This window comes from Botryllus schlosseri, chromosome 13 (genome assembly GCF_051294905.1).
Source record: "Botryllus schlosseri isolate E-star chromosome 13, Bs_hap1, whole genome shotgun sequence".
In the NCBI taxonomy this organism is placed as follows: Eukaryota; Metazoa; Chordata; class Ascidiacea; order Stolidobranchia; family Styelidae; genus Botryllus; species Botryllus schlosseri.
This window is the reverse complement of record NC_137248.1, coordinates 16142066-16162320: the sequence shown is the minus strand read 5'-3', so window position 1 is coordinate 16162320 and position 20255 is coordinate 16142066. Positions and strand designations below refer to the sequence as shown.

Genomic DNA, 20255 nt, shown 5'->3' with positions numbered 1-20255 from the left:
ATTTGTATGATTCATCCATTTCAGGATATTAGAGAGTCCATGTTATAAAAACTTGAATCAGGAAAGATATTTAGCAAATCTTTTTTTCATGTTAATTGCAATGTGGATAATTCGAGCTGTTCCACAATGAAACAATTTAGCATGCCACCGTTAATCATATGTTTGCATATGTTTAATGGTTGTATGATAGTCATTCAACCGACAATGTGGCATATAATTTTCGAACTAAATTGGTAATAATGCTGGAGTCGGAGTCGGAGTCGGAGTCGGAGTCGGTACGTTTAAAGACTCAGGAGTCGGAGTCGGTATATTGAAAATGTGTGGAGTCGGAGTCGGAGCCGGAGTCGGTGGTAAAATTTACCGACTCCACAGCCCCGCTAATGACTATATTTGTATTATTTACAACGAAGTGTAGAAGTCGCAAGAAACTACATATTGATTTTGAAATATTGATAGACATTTCATACCTAAACCAGCTTGTCGAAATTAACAAGAATCTTCATTTATTCTTTCGAATTTCCGGTATTATATACGCCTTGCTATAGTTACTAACATGTTTTGATTATCCTGTCGGCTATAACGGATAATAGCTGACAACGGAATTAACCTTTTCGAAAATGAAGAAGTGAAACAGCTGAACGTGACTTAGGCCCGTATTCAAGAAACCTTACTCAGTGCTCAAACTCACTTTGCGTCAAAATTGCGTAACAATCGGTATTCAGAGAGCGCAACTCGAGAATGAGTTTGAGCACGGCTGGAGACGGACTTCGCGGTCTGTCGAGCTCGACTTCGAGCTGTTTGGTATTCAGAGACGATGCGCGGTAGCTGGCGAGCTGAGAATTTGGCTGTCGAGTGTGCGTTTTCCGAGTCGAGCCGGGGGCAGTCTCAAGGCTTTACTCGAACGCTTTGCACTGACTTTTTTGGTAGTATGCTGCGGGATGATGGGCTGTACACATATATTAATCGTATTTATGATCTTAATGGTAAACTATACCGGTATAGAACATTGTAAAGTCCACAGAGTTCGATCATTTTCATGTAATATCTGTCTTTAGTAAGCTGTATAATAGTGTACTGTGTATCAATGAAATGGTAGTTGTGAAGTATGGCAGTGATGTGGTAGTATTCATACAAGCCTTGCTTTTTCGCAGTTTTCTCGATGTGTCTGCCACATGATAATGTTTAGGTAAAGCAAACTATAATGTTGGATTTCAACGGAAACATTTTTCCAGTTACAGTTACAGTATGTCAAAATTAAGGTTTAGTTTGGCTGACAAGAGCCGTCTTATGACTCTTGTAAGCGCAAAGCTGGATGTACTTGAGGATAAAAGAAATGATGGAAATTCTATCCAAAGGAAAAATGCTGCATGGGAAGATCTTGCCGTTCAATACAATTCCTTCCCGGATGCTCAAAAGGTATCATCCAAGCAGCTTAAAAGATGTTGGAATAACATGAAGGCGAGGTAAGATTTTTGATGAAATTCTAGGAATATGCCGAGGCCAGTTCTAATGCATAGCGTATGCATTTCAACAGATCAAAAGAAGATATAACAGAGGAACGTGCCCACCTGGCTGCAACTGGCGGAGGTCCTCCAACCAAGGCAGTACCATAGATGTCACAAATGATCCATAGCATGATACCGGAAACAACTCAAACCACTCCAGAATGATTTTGATTCTGACCAAGTGGTGTTTGTGGACGTTTCCGTAGCATCGACATCTTCAGGTACGGTATTCCATATTAATGGACACTTCATTGATAAAAGCACCATATCAACTCAGTGATCCCCACTATTAGTAGTCAACGGTATTCGCTGTTGATATTTGAGCATCGCTGACTCTGGTAATGTAGGTTTTGCTGCGTGTTGGGTTACCGCTTAGCTGCGACTCCTGTACATACCAAATTTGTGCCTTACCTCCAAAATCGCTCCGAATAATAACTGTAAAACCTTATATTCGCAAACCCGAAAGCTAACACTGACCAGAATTAGCACTGCGCATTGATTGATAGTCATGAGGTTGAGGACTACAGCCAGTCAATGGTGATCAGGGTCTGGGGCAATGGGGCATATCCACGATGTGATGTTGATGACATCCATATTGTTTATTATTAATGAGCGTTAACTAAAATCTGTGTAAATATATACAGATACATATATGTCATGACTAACATTCTGAGCAAAGCTTTATAAGCATATATAAGTTATTTAGAATTTATACGCATTTGCTATGCAATGAGTGCTTTCTATATCATATATCCCAATTTCAGATGTAAGTTTCACGACTGCAACTCCGGCTTCAAGGCCGGTGGTGAAAGAAACGGAAAAGACAGATGCCAAGAAAGAAACCAAAAAGAGCTGAAGTTAACAACTTCATATCGGATGCCATGTTCTTGGAGCATGAGTTGAAAAAAGAAAAGATTAAATTAGAAATTGACTGCTTGCAACAGCAAAGGCTCTTAGTAGAGAAGCAGCAGTCCGTTGCTGATCTGCAGTCGGTACTTGTGACCAAGCAGCTGTTGATAGCAGATGCAAGGCAAAAGCTTGAAGGCTTGCCTTCACCAGTCCCACTAGAAACTGGTCTACCTACTTCATAAAAGCTTTCAATTTAAGATTCATTGCTTCTGCTTGCAGCACCGTGATGCAAATATTTTTTTGTGCCATTTACCTGCGCATTATTGATGTTACTATGCTTGTACTTGCAGCAATGTGACATGAATGCTTTCCTTGTGCCATACCCATTTAACTGTTAATTATTGATAGTTACTATGCTTGTACTTGCAGCAATGTGACATGAATGCTTTCCTTGTGCCATACCCATTTAACTGTGGATTATTGATAGTTACTATGATTGTACTTGCAGCAATGTGACATGAATGCTTTTCTTGTGCCATACCCTTTTAACCGTGCATTATTGATAGTTACTATGCCTCTAATTGCAGCACCGTGACATCAATACGTTTCTTTTGCTATGCCCGTTTAACTGCATAAGCCTTGACTTGCAACACCGCACCGTGATATTTATGCTTTTTTCGCTATGCTCATGTAACCGTGGATTATTGATAGTTACTGTTCCACTTCTTTTCTTTCTACACTGTACCATTTCGTTAGGTTCCATACAAGTGATACCGCAGTTTCTTTAGTTGTGATAACAAATTAAATTTCATTCGTAAAGTGGGTTTCTACGATCCGTCGTCTCCGAGCTAGGCCTCTCAGGGAGCCTCGGACATCTCTCGGTGCCTCTACAACTTCTTATGGGATGACAGAGAGATTTGTTTTATTGTTGATGATGCACCTAAATTTGAAGGGAGTTAAGCGCTTGATATTAAAAAAATCAAGAAATATATTACCTGTTCTTTCTGGCATAGTTGTATAACACTGCTGTGAACATATAACACTGCTGTGAACATCGACCACAGTCATTGATGTGTCGCCCGTAGACCCAGTGATAAGCAGGGGAACACGCTCTTCCACACTCCAAAAGTCCTCTCTATAGTTATTCTGGAGGATATTAGAAGCTTGTTCGGCAGCTGTTTGTCGTAAAATCGTGTGGCCTCATTGGCTGCGACTTCACCTTGTGGGAATTTGATGTATGCTGAAGCTGAGCTTTTATGAGATGGCAATACTGTCCAGCTGCACCAGTCCACCAACCAACGGTGAGCTGGGGCACATGTTCCAGTTCCCCAGCAACAACTTGAAAGCTTCCTGTGGCGTAAAAGAGCAAAACAACAAGGAACTTCAATAACGGGGGCAGGGGCAGGCCTTTGTTGGATGGGCTGGTAAGGTCATGTAGGATCTCCATCATCCACTAACACCGGCTTTCGTAAGCCTATAGCGATCAGAACACAGTTCCTCAGTGATGTATTCCACGGGATTATCAAAATCTGTAAGGTACTTCCGTACTTGCTGCAGCCTGTTTCCATTCACTTGCATGTAATATTCTAACATATCTATGTCAATAGCTATTTCATCTGAAAGGAATGAAACACGTACCGTATACCTATCTGCCAATATGGATCGGTGTCTCGTGCACACTAAACATTCTACTAACTGTCCTCGCGGTGTGATACTGCACACCAAATACATTACTCTAAACGTACCGGGATTCCAACCCGGCATCTTAACAGTTCATACCGAGCGAGCGCACAGCGCACAGTTGCGAATGATGCCAGACGTGTCGAGTAAGACTCGAAACTGAGCAAAGCTAGAAAATGTCTTTGAATACCAAGGAGCTACTCCAATGGAGTCGAACTCAGCCTTTACTCCGTCGAGCAAGCCTTGAGTTTGAGTTCGAGGCGTCTCTTTGAATACGGGCCTTAGAGGTCCAGAATGCTTATGGAAGTACAGTAACGTATTCAATAACCTTTCGATTTCCTCGTAAACGTACCTCCGAGTTCCGAGTAACCTCGAGACCGAGTCAACTAATGGCATTTTACGGTAGCTATTCGGGGAATGTTCAGTCGGGATTAGAATCATTTTATGACAGATACCGAACGAATGATTCTGACATCCAAAAAATTGTAAATCAACTCGAGATGTTATACTCAAATCTTTGTTTGATCGTACCGTCAAGTCACCCCGATATGTCTTCAGAGCTGGTGGTTCAAAATCCCAAGAACTGGATATATTCTGAAATCATTCTACATAACACAACGATTTTAGAAGCGTGAAAAAATTATTTACAAAATCAGAGCTCAACAGATACCGACTTGCAACTTCCAAAACGGAATATCACCTTGCAATAAGCAATCAGAAAATGCAACACTTCATATTTACTTAAGAAAGCGAGGTACACCACATAGCGACATTTTGAGTGCGGAACAAACATGCGCGTTATGCCCGGATTCGTAAATGTTCATCACCAGATATATCATTCAATTAGTAATATCTCCGATTCAACACGGCATATTGCAGCACCACAACTACTACGATGCTACTAATGCCTAGGACTATCGCCGATAAGTTGAGAATTTTCGCCGTCTTCGCTTTCGCTAGCGCTCTTTGAGGATCGACGTGCTTCAATCCATTCGCCTGTAAAATCAGAACTCCGTTGTTATCATCAGATTACGATTGGGCGGAAGCATTGTTCACAAAATAAAGCGAGGGGTTGAAAATAAAATAACAAGTAATTGAATACATGAATAATTGAGCAACACTGCTCAACGCTCAGCACATCTAACTGCGGATTTGATACCTCATTGAACTGCTACGCTACAATGGTACATAAAAATGTTGATTTCCATATTTGAGGACTGTTTTAGGGGGATCTAGTGCACTTGCCCACATTGTTTTAAATGCAACATTTGAAGTTGCTGATTTAAGGCGAAATATTTACCAGATGACTAATAAGTAAGGCCAATGACCATTGGCTATGCTATGTCGTACTAGCCATACATGTAAGACAGGGGCGGGCAACTTCTCCAGTCGCCGGGCCGGATATAGGAAAATTGAGTACTTGGCGGGCCAGATTGCTCAATCGATACATTAGTCTCCCATTTATCCACATATACAAGGTGTAAATCGTATTTAACAAATGTATTTTAACGACAGCAATGTCACTTCAAAGCCATTTCTCGCCGATAATGACGAAGACAATTTGGATTTGAGAACAGCATTGTCATACAGGCGCCGCCATGTCTGCTTCTCTCTGATCAATCAACACACGGTGCAATCACTAATTAAGATTTCAAGGCGTTCGATAATCCCGGTACCCCAAATTTACCAAGATATCAATTAATTAGGGCTGAGTAGGTGACGAGATAGGGTCGTTGTTCAACTGTGTGGCCTATTTTATCTCGATATTGAATTCACGCGGACCGAGACTTCTACGACATTTGAAAAGTGCATCGCGTCCCATTTTGAGTTGGCAACCCCTGGCATAAGCGGTGTCTTACAAAAGCCTAGAAGTGTGCCGTGCCACATGTCGACGACTACGGAATCAAAAATAAGAAATATCGGCCTGGCGTAAATTACCATTGTAGTCGACAAACAACATGATTACCACAAATGATATTAGGGTTGAGTACATCGTAAATTCCTATAATGCATGTCTTCCCGCTTCGACGAACTGAAGCGTAAGCTCCATTATCGCACGCAGCGCAGTGCACAATGCACTGCACATCAAGCACATGTATGTATATAATAACAGTCACTAAGATTTGACGTAGTAAGCAAGTAGCGGGGAATCTCGGCAGACTAGCCGCGGGCCACATTATCATATAAGACGGAAAACTATCCGCGGGCCGGACAAAATCCCTTCGCGGGCCGGATCCGGCCCGCGGGCCGTATGTTGCCCACTCCTGATGTAAGACGACGCAATATCGTTCGTGGGCCTTAAAATCAGACAGAGTGCGTAGTTAAACCTTGAATTGATTGAATATTTCAAGCATATCAGTTGGGATCGGTGTCTTCCTTCTAGGGATGGTGTGAACCTCATGACGTCACGTGATATTGGTAATTCCAACCTTATTTTTCAGTGAACTGATAGGCTATAATAATGTACACGATAGCTAGCGACGACTCGGGTCACATAATGCGACAATGCTGACGTACATATTCACGTTTTAAACCTCGGTAAATTTATCAACTGGGTCAATCAAAAGATATATTAATTCCATAGAATCTATATCTTCCGTTGCTTTGCCAAAAATTTCAACGAGGACTTGCAAGGCACTGTAAGCTTACACTTTGGCGGTCTAGGCCAGAACGGAAAATGTATTCGGCGTCTGACTATTGCTACATTGATATTGAGCAGAGTGCAAAACGGGGTTCTATACTTGCTACCGATATTACCCCATTACCAAGTTATACAGCAGTAGCCAACATCCCAATCGCACGGATTTTGATTTTATGATACAGTAAACATATGAAGTCAAGATTGACCCCGTACGCCTGCTAGATTTTTGACATCAGAAGACAATATCAATCTCATTGAGTGGTTGAATAAACATCATTTGCTGACTACATGTAATGTATTTCGCTCTTGATGTTGTGTGATTGCGGGTCAAGCTCACAGCAGAGAGTCACTAAATATTCACAGACGAAAAGCTGGATATTTCGAGCAAACTTTTATAAGAAAGCAAGTAAAATTTTTGAGATTGTCAAGGTGCATGCTAGTTCAGTGTAGATTTTTTCTGTACTGCCAGCACCGTGTGTAGATTGGTCCGCAGTTGAAATGCAATAAATTTCAACCAAATATGTTATAATGGAGTAAAAATTTTAATATATGAAAAAAGGTTCATAGTGCAGATCCTACCAAGGTTCGTTGTGAACGCGAACCTCTAAATTTCTGAGGTTCACACACAGAACGCGAACGTGAACCCTCACGTTCACGCCATACCTACTTCCTTCCTCGGTATTATTGTTTACTGGCTTAACGGCTAAATGAGCATTCTTCACTATTACAGGATGGCAATATTGACACGATGGACAGTGTGTGTGTTGTAGTTGTGTTGACATATCGTGCAAATAAAATATATTAGTAGCCATGCTGGTCACTGTTCAAAAATAACATTTTCTCCGGATTCCAGCCATTCACTGATTTAATTTTCAGGTTACCCTAAAAACGCTGCGCATCAAATTTGATTCAATTCTAACCAGTATAAGCAGCCGAAAAGTCAATTATAATTTTCAATTTATTGGGGAAAATGAAAAAAATAATTAAATTTTTCTGTCAACCCCATGCAATTGTTGAGTGGTCTTCAAAGACGATGCAAAACAAATTTTACTATATTCCAACTAGTAGAAGCGGAGTTATTTGAGTTCTCGTTGATAGTAATGCGATTATGCTTGGTTGGTGGATAAACCGAAAATAATCAACGAAGAACTCAAATAACTTCGCTTGTTGCAATTGAGTCAAATTTGTTTTGCATCGTCTCTGAAGACAACTCAGCAATTTCATGGAATTGAAAAAAAAATTTGAAAAATTATATTTATAATTCTACCAAATAAATTAACAATATTAATTGGCTCTGCGTCGGCTTATACTTGTTAAAATTGAATCAAGTTTGGTGTCCAGCGTTTTTAGGGTAACCTGGCAATTTAATCAGTGAATGGCTAGAATCCGAAAAAAGGTATTTATGAGCAGCCCTGATCTTCACTCCATTATTCCTACTTAAGTGTTGGATGTTAATCTACAGGCAAGGAGGGTCATCCGAGCAAGCGGTGTCTTATAAAAGCCTAGAGTGGGCCGTGCCACGAGTGGGCAGCTATGGAATAAAAATGAAGACAATTGAACTCACGTAAATGACCATCGTAGTCGACAAACGCCATGCATAGCACAAACAATTTTTCAATGCACCGGACTACTTCCCCATCAAGAAAAACTACGATATGAAGTTGGGTATGTTAGATAGGCGGGTAGAACGTTACGAAAACTATTAATACTGTCTACTATGCACATTAGGAGTACGGTATTCTCGTAGCATAATATGAATGTACTCTATCGTTAACCTATCCCAGATCGTGATGGCGCAAAGAGATCCTTTAAGGATGCGCTTCTATACTCATTTTTCATCGATAATAATAGATAAATTCCAGTCTGTTTGGACTTGGCGTCCAAGGTAGCGGGCAACCACGATATGAAGTACTACGCGGAATAATTTATATTGTGATGTATTCACTTTGTATACCTGGCTCGCAAAAATCATTGCGATTATACCAAGAATCAGGCAGCAGCAGAATGTGGTGAAGATTGAGCATCCCATTTCATTCGGAACATACAATTCGGGCGGAGCCTGAAAAATGAAGTCATCATATAAATTTATGCGGAGAGCGGGTACGGAGGTTGGCAAATTCAATTTTACTGGCTTTAGATATAAACTATCTTACTGTACTTCTGAAAGCTAAAGTACATAGCTTTCAGACAAGTTCGCGCTCACACGAACCATTACCTTTAAGACGTTCAGATCATCCCTACAAAATATGCATTAGTTTCGGAAAACCAATTCCATCAACTCATAATACTATGATATTTTTCCACGTGATCAGGTCACAATTGAAGTCATTCATCTCAAATGGTCAAAATGGTAGTGAAAGTGCAATCATGATGCAATAATACACGATGAATTGACCACTGTGAAATCTGTCTCTGATCTAATTGTAACTCTAATTTAATTTGTTGAATGTTTCAATTGATATAATTTCAAGTGTTATCCAATTGATAGTTTTCCTGAAAATGCTTCTTTGTCCGCGGCATTTTGCAGCGAGTTACAACAATAACCCTCTCGCGCAGAGAAATCCAGTGCTTCATGTCGCCATAGCATTGCTTACATCAGGGGCGGCCAACCCGTGGTCCGCGGGCAGATCTGGCTAGTGAGAGGGTTTTGAGTGGCCCGCGAGGTGATTCTCGAAATTAGTATAATATCAACAACAAAAAAGAAATTGTTAACATGCAAGGCCATTCGAAAATTTGATAAACCTGCATGCGAAATGTGGAACATTGTTGACTAAAATATCGGTTCCGAAGCATTGGAGTAGCCAAAGGCCAGCCACAATTTTCGTAGTTTATCGTATATGACCATACAGTAAAATATTCTGTGGCATGTCATTTGATTTCTTTCATTTAGAATTTGTGCCTAATCATGAAAATCAAAAATGAAAAATGCGCCCAATTTGCTGAATTGACGGAAACCAAATTCGTAATTATGAGAGAACGTTTCGTCCAACATGCACTTGCTGAAACATCGCCAGTATAAAACCTTTGCGCAAAAGGATTGACGCATATTCGCCGAAATCCTCGATATTGATATGTCCAAGGGCCGATTAATCATGTCCTTGCCAAATTATCCCAGCGGTATGATAGAGGCGACCCGCAATACATACAAGTAACATTATTTTTGACCTTCAAATAAATTTAGCATTTCGCGCGGCCAGGGCATGGATGCACACCAAGTTTTCTCGTCATACTTACTATCGATTTTGATTCGTAGTAATATATGTCTTGTTTTCATCTTTACCTAATCCGGTTCGCTTCTTTTCGACGACTAAAAAATGGTAATCAACATGCAATTGTCCCGCGTAATGATTCGTTAATCCCATGTGGACCTTAGGCCACAAAGGCTGGCTGCCCCTCGTCCACATCATGCAGTCATAGTAGGTTGTTGTGGCGAATAATAACCGTGCTAGCATGGTAGCTTCTAGTCTACGAACCACCTCCTAGTTTCCATCACAAACACAACAGCAACAAAGAAAAAGAAACCATTACCACAGGCTTGTTCACGTTCATGGCCCATGCATGTATGTATACATTGTACACTTGTACAGTATAGGGGTCGTCAGCCCAAAACGGGTCGCGGTGCCATTTTCACATTTCGTAGAGGCCGCTGGCCACAAGAATCGAATTTCTCAACAAAAATAGGTCACACATGTTTTGCCACCACAATCTGAAACTTTGAGTTAGTTAAACGTTGTGCTCATCAACATGGGCGATGGGCATGGTTACCACAAAACAAGTATTATATTGTGAAAGAAGTACAAATACAACAATATTTATCCATATTATCAACTTTATTTTATATAGAACTTTGAGCTGCGCACGATACCTGACAACGCTTTTCAGCGATTAAGGAATCGCTATTTTGGCGTACCCAGACAAGTTAATTGCTGAAAGTCTTGTGGGGAAGCCCTAGGTCGTTTCTAAGCGTTTCGGTCTTGGCAGCGTCTGGTCTATTGCCCACCAAGGCAATAGGCTCATAGATAGGGATGGAAACAATGATTCGAGCACTCGAGTCTGAATTGAGTATTGAATTTGATGAATCGAGTCGAGAAGTATAATATGATTTCTTTGAGTATGAATATCATACGCTCTTCGCAACTAATAGTTAATTTACCATCGAGAATAATAGTTTTGATAATATTTTCTACTGAGGAAGACTTGAAAAATTGATTGGCCGTGCCGCAGCATACGAGACATAGTACAAAACTACCAACGTTTCTGGAAATAACACATTTCCGAAGTCATGATGATGCCACGGAATTGTCAAGAAGTGAAATGAAATCGGTATGGTCGAAAAAAATAACAAGGTATTTTTAATGTGATAGATAACAGGCATTATGTTCTTGGTGGTGGCATCAAAGGTACATGTTTGAAGTTTGACATGGTATATGCTGTTGTGACGTCATAATGCATCACATTGGAAAACTCGACACGAAGCGTAATAAATGATCCAAAATTGAATCATTCAGGTATTCGATTTTGCTCAGCCCTACTCATTGATCATTCATATCAGCTGGCACTCCAACGATGGTATGCAGTTGACATCGACGAAGCCCTTTCAGTTAGTGAGGAATAGTGTTTTTGGGCACGGGAGAATACCTTATTTTGAAAACAACAATAATAATTTGAAACCAAAATCAATTTCAGCATTTCAAAATTATTTACTTCGGATTCCTAAAATATCATAAATCATATCGTTGTCCGCAAAATATGACGTCGTGGTCCACGTGCTATGGTAACCCCTGATGTATAATGCATACCGAGCCAAGCTTCATGTACAGACGATGACCATTCTTATGCCTATGGGAACGCACTGTGATTTGATTTGTACTGAACTTGATTTTTTGCTGTATATTTGGGCTCTCCAAAAATAACTTTTATTCTCAAATCGTACTGGCTACTTCATAAAATTGTTAGGTTACCTTATTTAAGCCTACACACCAAATTTGGTTCAATTCCAACCAGTAGCCGCATTGCTACAGGAAAGGAAAGTTTCTATTTATTATGTACATTGTAAATTCATGTTTTTTGCATTCAGTGGTAAGTTTGAATAGCGCTGTACCCGGGTTGATCATACAAATCCTTTATTTCGCAATCGTTGCTCTAAACCCGATTGATGATTTCGAAATCGATTCAGGTGCAACCTCACTTAAACTATTCAACCGAGGTTGTTCTGTATATATTCGAATTTATTTATCGATTGCGTTACTTAAAGCTGATGTTGCTGGACAATATTGAGGTCAGGTTACTGAAAGTCATTTCGTAAAGAGAATCATTTCCGTCTCATATCGTGTTGAATGGTGGATTCCGTGCGTTGAAATAATGATATGATAATGATGCATTTCAACTGCCTATCCTACTCCAAGATCAGAGGTGGTCAGTAACGAAGTACTTCTACTTTTTCGAAGTACTCAAGTAGTTTCCCTCTACTTCTGGTACTTACTCAAGTAGATCTGAATTTCACTACTTCTACTTCTACTTCATAATATTTTGTGATCTACTTACTTACTTTTCGCTATTTTCAGTTTGTCAAGTAGAAGTAGTTTAATCCTCTAATCAGGAAAAAAGCCTGAGAAATTTCGGGGCTGTTTTCTCGTAGTTTCGACATTTAATTTTCATAAAAGTTGAGTTGAGCCCAGAATTTTCGTCGCGCTTCGCGCGCAGTGACTGCGGAGTATCGGTGAATATAATTGGTAACGGGTTGGCGTGGTTCCGTTCACACCGCATTGTCGCCCTTCGCCATATCAAATATTTCATCACAGTATATATGGCTTATCATTACGTTTGAAACTGATGTTTCGCAATCTAGCATTTACTTATCATACCGTAATGTAGCTGTCCATGGCGTGTCCTAATCTGGAAAAGTGGACTCTGAGTTTTTTTTAGTTTTAGAGCTGTTTTAGCATACGAACCTTCGAATCTTTCTGGACTAAAGACATTAAATACATGTTCCGTTTTTAGATTTATATTTAACTTTCAATTCCCAGTACCATATATTTCGATTTCTAATATCAGTTCTTTTGATTGGATAACATACATCTTGAAGTATAAAAACAAGTGTAGTAATGCCTTCAATTTCCAGAAATAAAGCTACACAATATAGCATTTTTTACTGTCCACCATATATTCTTGATAACGTTTACTAATCGCACAAAGTGTTTGCACCGCATCCAACACAATATCTTCGTATTGCTCTTCGACTAAACTACAGGCCTTATAATATGGGGGAGTGCGCAATACCATAATAATTTATAAAACGTGCTGTTTGAGTAAACAGAGGATTAGTATCGCATTTCCATATCAATACTATCATTTTCGTCCCATGATGTGGACGAATGCTTATGCTATCGAAAATGGATACCTGCTGGTATGCATCAATATGAATCAAGCTCGTCTCCTTTCGCATAACTCAATTTGCACCATTTTATAATCCATGTGAACGAATTAGGATCGTTTTCACAACTACTTACTTACTTGAGTACTTTTAAAGTCAGTCAATTCTACTTCTACTTCAAGTAGTTTTAGGTTGCTCATGGAAGAAGTACTTCTACTTGTACTTGAGTAGATTTTTTTCGTCGCTACTTCTACTTCTACTTGAGTAGCTTTCTTAACTACTTTGACCACCTCTGTCCAAGATGCGATATATGGTAGGCCATTCACATGCATCAAATTTACACCACAGTCATGTCACCTGTACTTCGCCGCTGTCGATGTTGGTGTTTTGCTGAGTACTTGGTGGCACTCGAGGTCGGTACTTCGCGGGGTAAGCGCCTGGCTGCGTCGTGATGATTTCAGTCTTTGTAATAAGATACATAAAAGGTAAAGCAACACGACGAGAACCGACAGTGCGTAGTTACTCTATATCCGTAGTTCAGCTAATAGCACTTTTCATAGAAACATTTTAGGAAATTAGACTGTATAATTAAGCCACGTATATCTAGCAAACAACGAAATCGCATTACCTTTCAAAAAAATCCAATTTTCAAATATATTTTGTGTTTTTACTGGGACTATGATGGAAGAAACATCAATAGAACAATCTTAGTAACACCTGAAGGGTAAAGAAAATGTCTCATCAAATTGAAAATATAATTCCTTGTTTTGAGGTGCTTATAGTTTGTTTTGATTACAATATGTTTTTCCAGTCAGCAAAATTTGCTTCTATAGTTTATCGCTCGCAACCTCAATAAGGCTAATGAACATTGCTTTACAGCGCATTACACTGGGTGTGCATGTGGCGAGATAGCGCGATAGCATAATCCGCGGCTGCAACACCAGTGGGTGCGGGTTCGACTCTGACCGAGGTCGACTTCAGAATTCCTATAGCTAAGTGTTGGAGGTTTATCTAGGCTCCTCCACGCCAACTCATCCGCGTAAGCGGTGTCTTAAAACAGTCTAGAACAGGGGTGGGCAAACTTTTGAGCTCGCGGGCCGCATTCAACAACTGAATCCATTCGCGGGCCGCACTATATAAAATTGGGATTCTAAACCAAAACGCAATATTGGTATTTAATTATATGTTGAGGACATGGAGATAATATATATGCCAATCCAGACATTGCTTTGATGATATCGTACAACGTACACGCGTCAGAAACAGTGGCGAGATTTCATGGGCCGGTCAATAACCAATTTGTCAAAACTATAGAGATGAAAGTCGGTTGTCTCGATTCTTAGAACAGGATTGAAATTTAAATCAGTGAGCATCGATCTGTTCATAGATTTACTAATTCCACTTTTGGTTCAGTTCCAGGACGCACAATTCTGTAACCATCATAACCATGTTAGCTTCAAACACGCTTCTACTATGTGTAGATAATATATAAATACCCCGATTCTACGCATACAGAGAGCGAATCTACCTAAGAAACGCGCGATTCCTTTTTTATAAGCACATCACGGAAAAAATTAAAACTGGGGTGGCCAATCTGAAATCATACCCGTGATCCGAATTGTCAATCTCGTTCAGATTTCTGTGATTTTTAGCAGTTGAAACCTTTCAAACTGCGTGGACCTTGATATCGGGCTATCGCGCCAGAAATTAAACATAAAAAATAATATAGGAAGTATATTTACATTAGAACAGTGGTTGTCAAACTTTTTAAGACACGCCCCCCACCCCCCCCCCCTTTATGATGGTAAAAGCTTTCGCGTTCCCCTTATCGTCATGTCACAAAACTCAACCAGCAACCTAACTAGCCAGCAACTTGCAAACCTAACGGATAATTTGATGGCATTGAAGGTTACGACTGTGGATGAGAGATTTTTCAATGTGAAATTCAGACTAAATACAGAGCATAAATTATGAACGGCATGTAAATCGCGCGGAGCGCGAAAATTTTTTTCATTCGAGCTCAGCTTCGCGCCCCCCTTCAGATGCTTTGACGCCCCCAAGGTGGGTGAGCCCCCAGTTTTGAAAACCACTGCCTTAGGATTATCATGGTGAAATATACTAAGAAAAAGTTTAATAAAGTCCCTACAATATTTCGATTTTTAGTACGCATTTTATCAATATTTTTATTAAATTTCTTCAGACTCTCGCGGGCCGCACAGAATGGTGTGGAGGGCCGCATGCGGCCCGCGGGCCGTAGTTTGCCCACCTCTGGTCTAGAACTTGACCGTGGTATAAGTCGGCAGCTACGGGAAAAATGCAAAATGTCGGCCTGGTGTACATGACCATAGCAGTCGACAAATACCATGAATTCCACAAAACAAACAAACTGGAAATTCATCTCTGAAATACCGCTAAGCCGGTCGAGTTCATTCGGAACGTGATTTCGTGAATAGGAGATTACGTCGTCAAATGTTTCATATGGAGGATCGTTCGTGCTAAAAGTATTTCCAAATTGAATAAAAATTCGATTGAATGAACATCAGAAAATTACGATGCTGAGCAAAGTTCCTGCTAATTTTTGACAAGTCTGCGCAGTCCGCACACTTTTAATTTATTAGGATAATTTTCGGATTATCGACCGATCTAGGATAATCCGATGATTATCGTCGAAAACTCGCGTAACTCCGCTTCTACTGGTCGGAATTGAGTCAAATTTGTTTTGTATGGTCTTTGAAGACAGCTCAACAATTTCATGGGGTTGGCAGAAGAATTTGAAAAACTTTTTTTTTCAATTTTCCCTAATAAATTAAAAATTTTAATTGGATCTGTGGAGTCCTATACTTGTCGGAATAGAACCAAATTAGGTGTGTGGCGTTTTTTAGGTTAACCTGACAATTTAATCAGTGAATGGCTGGAATCCGGGAAAAAAAGTTATTTTTAAACAGCCCTACTGCGCATACCTTCGGACAACAGTGCGTAACGACTAAAAAATAAAAATAAAAGAAAGGTCATTACATCGGATCGTGTCAGCACTGCGCATTTGCGCACGTGCGCAGCTTAGAGGGAACATAGATGCTGAGTCTAGCACTTTTGCTTGTAACCTCAAATTACAAATCTGGAACACCGGAGGCTATACCGCGTTTTGGGAATTATCGAAGAATCCCGGTTAGCAAGTTTAACTAACATGGGCCAAGACGACGCGAGATAAATTACTCAAATAGACAGCGCGCAGCTCCGTTGATGGATAAAGGGGAACAAGGCAATTTGCTGTTTTATCACATTGATATATCAATATCAGAGACACATTCATCTGCGTTGTCGATGCCGATATGGTTTGATCAAAGCTCTACATTCCTGCAACTTGCGAATCAATGTCGGTTTACATCTCGCAAGTCAACCCTTGACTATATTGATGGGAATTAAGCTTAACAGTGAATTGGATTTATCGCACAGGATTCACGCAATCCTCGAAAATAGCCGGAGGGTGGAAATTCATGGTTGTCGATACTGCTCTCTCATGTTCGGTGACTGCTGGAGATTTGACAACTGATTTTGACGTGATTGCCAACGTAAGAATGACGCAAGTCTCTTAAAAGTATCTCTTCGGTGATTGTCGATGTAGCTTTTGCAGTTGCGTTACGGTCGTAATATGGCATAAATTAATTTGAAGGAAGCAGACCACAACATTGTAGGAACTATAAGTACATTGTCAATCTGTTATAGATTTCTAATCATCTTGGCCAGGTTGGCTACACGCTATCGTCAATGGGCTATAAATCGTCCATCTAACCCGAAGCTTCCTCGCAAAGTATACACCAGTGGTTCTTAACGTTTTTTCCTCCAGCGCCTCCTTTCAAAGATTATCGTGCTCCAGCGCCCCGCAACCTCATATTGTAAGGAATGTAATAAAGACAATGAGTAAGAGGGAGGGCCGTAACAGCACTTCTTCAACCCCCTAAAAACGATTGCCTTGCGCACCCATAGTGTGATATCCCAAACTTCTGAGGGCTTCGCCCCCAAGAACCCCGTAGCGTGATTTCGATGGCCAGCAAAGTTCGTGTGGCCTGGTCGCCCTAGGTGCCAAAATTTTCTATAATGCGTGAATGAAAAGGTGGTAATTACATATATATGTCACCATAAACTTTTTGTCCTCTCAGCCCACGTAATCAGATTTACCAGTAGCGCTGAATGAGCTGTTGTATTGGAAAGGTACAATTAATTCGTTACCAGGGCCGTAACAGCACTTCATCAGCCCCCTCAAAAAACGTTGGTCTTGGGCCCCACATAGAGTGATAAACCAAACTTCCGGGTGGCTTCGCCCCAAGACCCCCCTTCGGCTATGCGCTATTTGCTGATACTGGTCATTTACATTGGGTGTTCATTTACTGAGCCAGCTATTCTCGCCTAGACGCGCGAAGCGCGAAAAATTTCAATAATTATTGATTGAATTGGTCAATATGATCGGGAATTGCATATATATTGATATCAATTTTTTTCCTCTCTCTGCTCACGTAAACAGATTTACAGGTAGAGCTGAGTAATGTGTGATTGAAAAGGTAGGACCCTTCAATAATAATTATGCATCTTCGGGCGTATACCCGTTGGCAGGAACGAAACGACACTTCGTCAGGCCCCCCGAAAAGACTTGGGTCTTGGGCTCCCATAGGGTGGTAAACCGACCGCCCCCCATCACGTTGTTCGCTTTTGCTACGAAATCAGCTGTACTGTTTGGCGAGCTAGTGCGAAGCGCGAAAATTTTCGATACTTCATGATAAAATCGGTCAATAAGATCGGGAATTGCATATGTATTGCTATCAATTTCTTGTCCTCTCTGCTCACGTTACCAGATTTACCGGTAGAGCTGATTGAGGTGCAATGTTCCCTCTAAGTTGCGCACGTGCGCAGTGCTGACACGGTCTCTGCGCACAGAAAATCTACGTTGCGCACAACAAATCCGAAGTTATGACCTTTTTTTAGTCGTTACGCACTGTTGTCCAAGGGTCTGCACAGTGAGTCGGTGACTGTGCACAGACTCTTCAAAACGTAGAGGGAACATTGTGAGGTGTCTTGGAAACTGTAGGGCCTGCAACTAATAATCAAACATATTCGGGCGATTGGACCCGTTGGTATGACTTCGTTGCATGATGTTATTTCGTGACCTGTCTGCTATGTCAGAAAATATAGAATTGCCCAACAGGGATATCGCCCAACAGGAATATCTAGAACTCGATATCCCTGTCGCCCAATCGTACTAAACTAAAAGACGCACACGATTTCAAATTAGTATTTCTTCATTGGCTTATAATTTTTCCCAGCCAGATGGAATTCGTCTTCTGAGGTTCAGATTGCCAAGAGAGGAACATTCGGTGCCAGTCATTTAGGCGTCTATGGACAATTAAACCTATACGTATTTTGTAGGCTATATATAACGAGGTTTTCGGTGTCAATTCGCTCTGAATACTCATTAAAGATATGTTCTACTACCACATCATCTACTGCGATGCCATTAATCTCCAGCGCCCCCATATCGCCCCCCGAGCCCAGCGCCCCCCCATATCGCCCCCTGAGCGTTTCCGCCCCCTTCAAAATCGCCAGCGCCCCTTGGGGGGCGCTGGAGGCTAGGTTAAGAACCATTGGTATACACCAGAGGTGGGCAAACTACGGCCCGCGGGCCGCATGCGGCCCTCCACACCATTCTGTGCGGCCCGCGAGAGTCTGAAGAAATTTAATAAAAATATTGATAAAATGCGTACTAAAAATCGAAATATTGTAGGGACTTTATTAAACTTTTTCTTAGTATATTTCACCATGATAATCCTAAGGCAGTGGTTTTCAAAACTGGGGGCTCACCCACCTTGGGGGCGTCAAAGCATCTGAAGGGGGGCGCGAAGCTGAGCTCGAATGAAAAAAATTTTCGCGCTCCGCGCGATTTACATGCCGTTCATAATTTATGCTCTGTATTTAGTCTGAATTTCACATTGAAAAATCTCTCATCCACAGTCGTAACCTTCAATGCCATCAAATTATCCGTTAGGTTTGCAAGTTGCTGGCTAGTTAGGTTGCTGGTTGAGTTTTGTGACATGACGATAAGGGGAACGCGAAAGCTTTTACCATCATAAAGGGGGGGGGGGGTGGGGGGCGTGTCTTAAAAAGTTTGACAACCACTGTTCTAATGTAAATATACTTCCTATATTATTTTTTATGTTTAATTTCTGGCGCGATAGCCCGATATCAAGGTCCACGCAGTTTGAAAGGTTTCAACTGCTAAAAATCACAGAAATCTGAACGAGATTGACAATTCGGATCACGGGTATGATTTCAGATTGGCCACCCCAGTTTTAATTTTTTCCGTGATGTGCTTATAAAAAAGGAATCGCGCGTTTCTTAGGTAGATTCGCTCTCTGTATGCGTAGAATCGGGGTATTTATATATTATCTACACATAGTAGAAGCGTGTTTGAAGCTAACATGGTTATGATGGTTACAGCATTGTGCGTCCTGGAACTGAACCAAAAGTGGAATTAGTAAATCTATGAACAGATCGATGCTTACTGATTCAAATTTCAATCCTGTTCTAAGAATCGAGACAACCGACTTTCATCTCTATAGTTTTGACAAATTGGTTATTGACCGGCCCATGAAATCTCGCCACTGTTTCTGACGCGTGTACGTTGTACGATATCATCAAAGCAATGTCTGGATTGGCATATATATTATCTCCATGTCCTCAACATATAATTAAATACCAATATTGCGTTTTGGTTTAGAATCCCAATTTTATATAGTGCGGCCCGCGAATGGATTCAGTTGTTGAATGCGGCCCGCGAGCTCAAAAGTTTGCCCACCCCTGGTATACACGGACCGAAATACTGGCACGATATTCATTGCGTCACATCACCGTAACTCTTCACTTATCTATCCCTGGCTTGCTGCAGATCACGATTTACCGCAAGTATGCGGTTGTACTGTTGACTGAATCGGCTGAAATGTTATCCTACCATGTGGCACGACATACAACTATAGGGTTGGGAAAAGGATTCGAGAACCCAAATCCGAGTCTAACATCGGTTTATTAATTCGAAACGAACGGTGCCAGAGTATCTTTTTTGTGTACTGACTTCAAGGGTGGTGCACACTTCGCGACACTTACTTTCCACTTCACAAAAACTTTAAAACAGTGTTTCCTAACCTTCCTAGATGTCGGAGCC

General features: G+C 40.9%; 2 protein-coding genes and 1 long non-coding RNA gene across 6 annotated transcripts in view; 1 reads left to right on the top strand and 2 right to left on the bottom strand.

The window, feature by feature from the left end:
* The first annotated feature begins 641 nt into the window (after positions 1–641).
* Positions 642–3173, top strand: LOC145453262 (myb/SANT-like DNA-binding domain-containing protein 3). The gene is made up of 3 exons (XM_080331258.1): positions 642–1463; positions 1535–1726; positions 2270–3173. The coding sequence occupies exons 1-2, from the start codon at positions 1246–1248 to the stop codon at positions 1611–1613; spliced, it is 297 nt and encodes a 98-aa protein (XP_080187384.1). The 5' UTR covers positions 642–1245; the 3' UTR covers positions 1614–1726; positions 2270–3173.
* On the bottom strand, positions 2675–3388 carry LOC145453274 (uncharacterized). The gene is made up of 2 exons (XR_013919689.1): positions 3350–3388; positions 2675–3294 (listed from the first exon to the last, which is right to left on the bottom strand). It is a non-coding gene; the product is annotated as an uncharacterized LOC145453274 (long non-coding RNA).
* A 1207-nt stretch (positions 3389–4595) lies between these two features.
* Positions 4596–20255, bottom strand: part of LOC145453215 (uncharacterized) — a 184652-nt gene continuing 168992 nt past the window's right edge. For 3 of the 4 annotated variants that reach the window (XM_080331196.1, XM_080331194.1, XM_080331195.1), the window contains 3 exons: positions 13406–13510; positions 8630–8734; positions 4656–5030 (listed from right to left, as the gene is read on the bottom strand). In XM_080331196.1, coding sequence (XP_080187322.1) covers positions 4878–5030; positions 8630–8734; positions 13406–13510 — 363 coding nt within the window. In that variant the 3' untranslated portion in view covers positions 4656–4877. Of the gene's footprint in view, positions 5031–8629; positions 8735–13405; positions 13511–20255 lie in introns of all 4 variants that reach the window. The other variant, XM_080331193.1, reaches the window with a different exon arrangement.

Coding starts and splice junctions, on each gene's coding strand:
- LOC145453262 (XM_080331258.1), top strand. CDS start 1,246: ATGTCAAAATTAAGGTTTAGTTTGGCTGACAAGAGCCGTCTTATGACT. Junction 1,464..1,534: donor TGGAATAACATGAAGGCGAG/GTAAGATTTTTG, acceptor GCATTTCAACAG/ATCAAAAGAAGATATAACAG.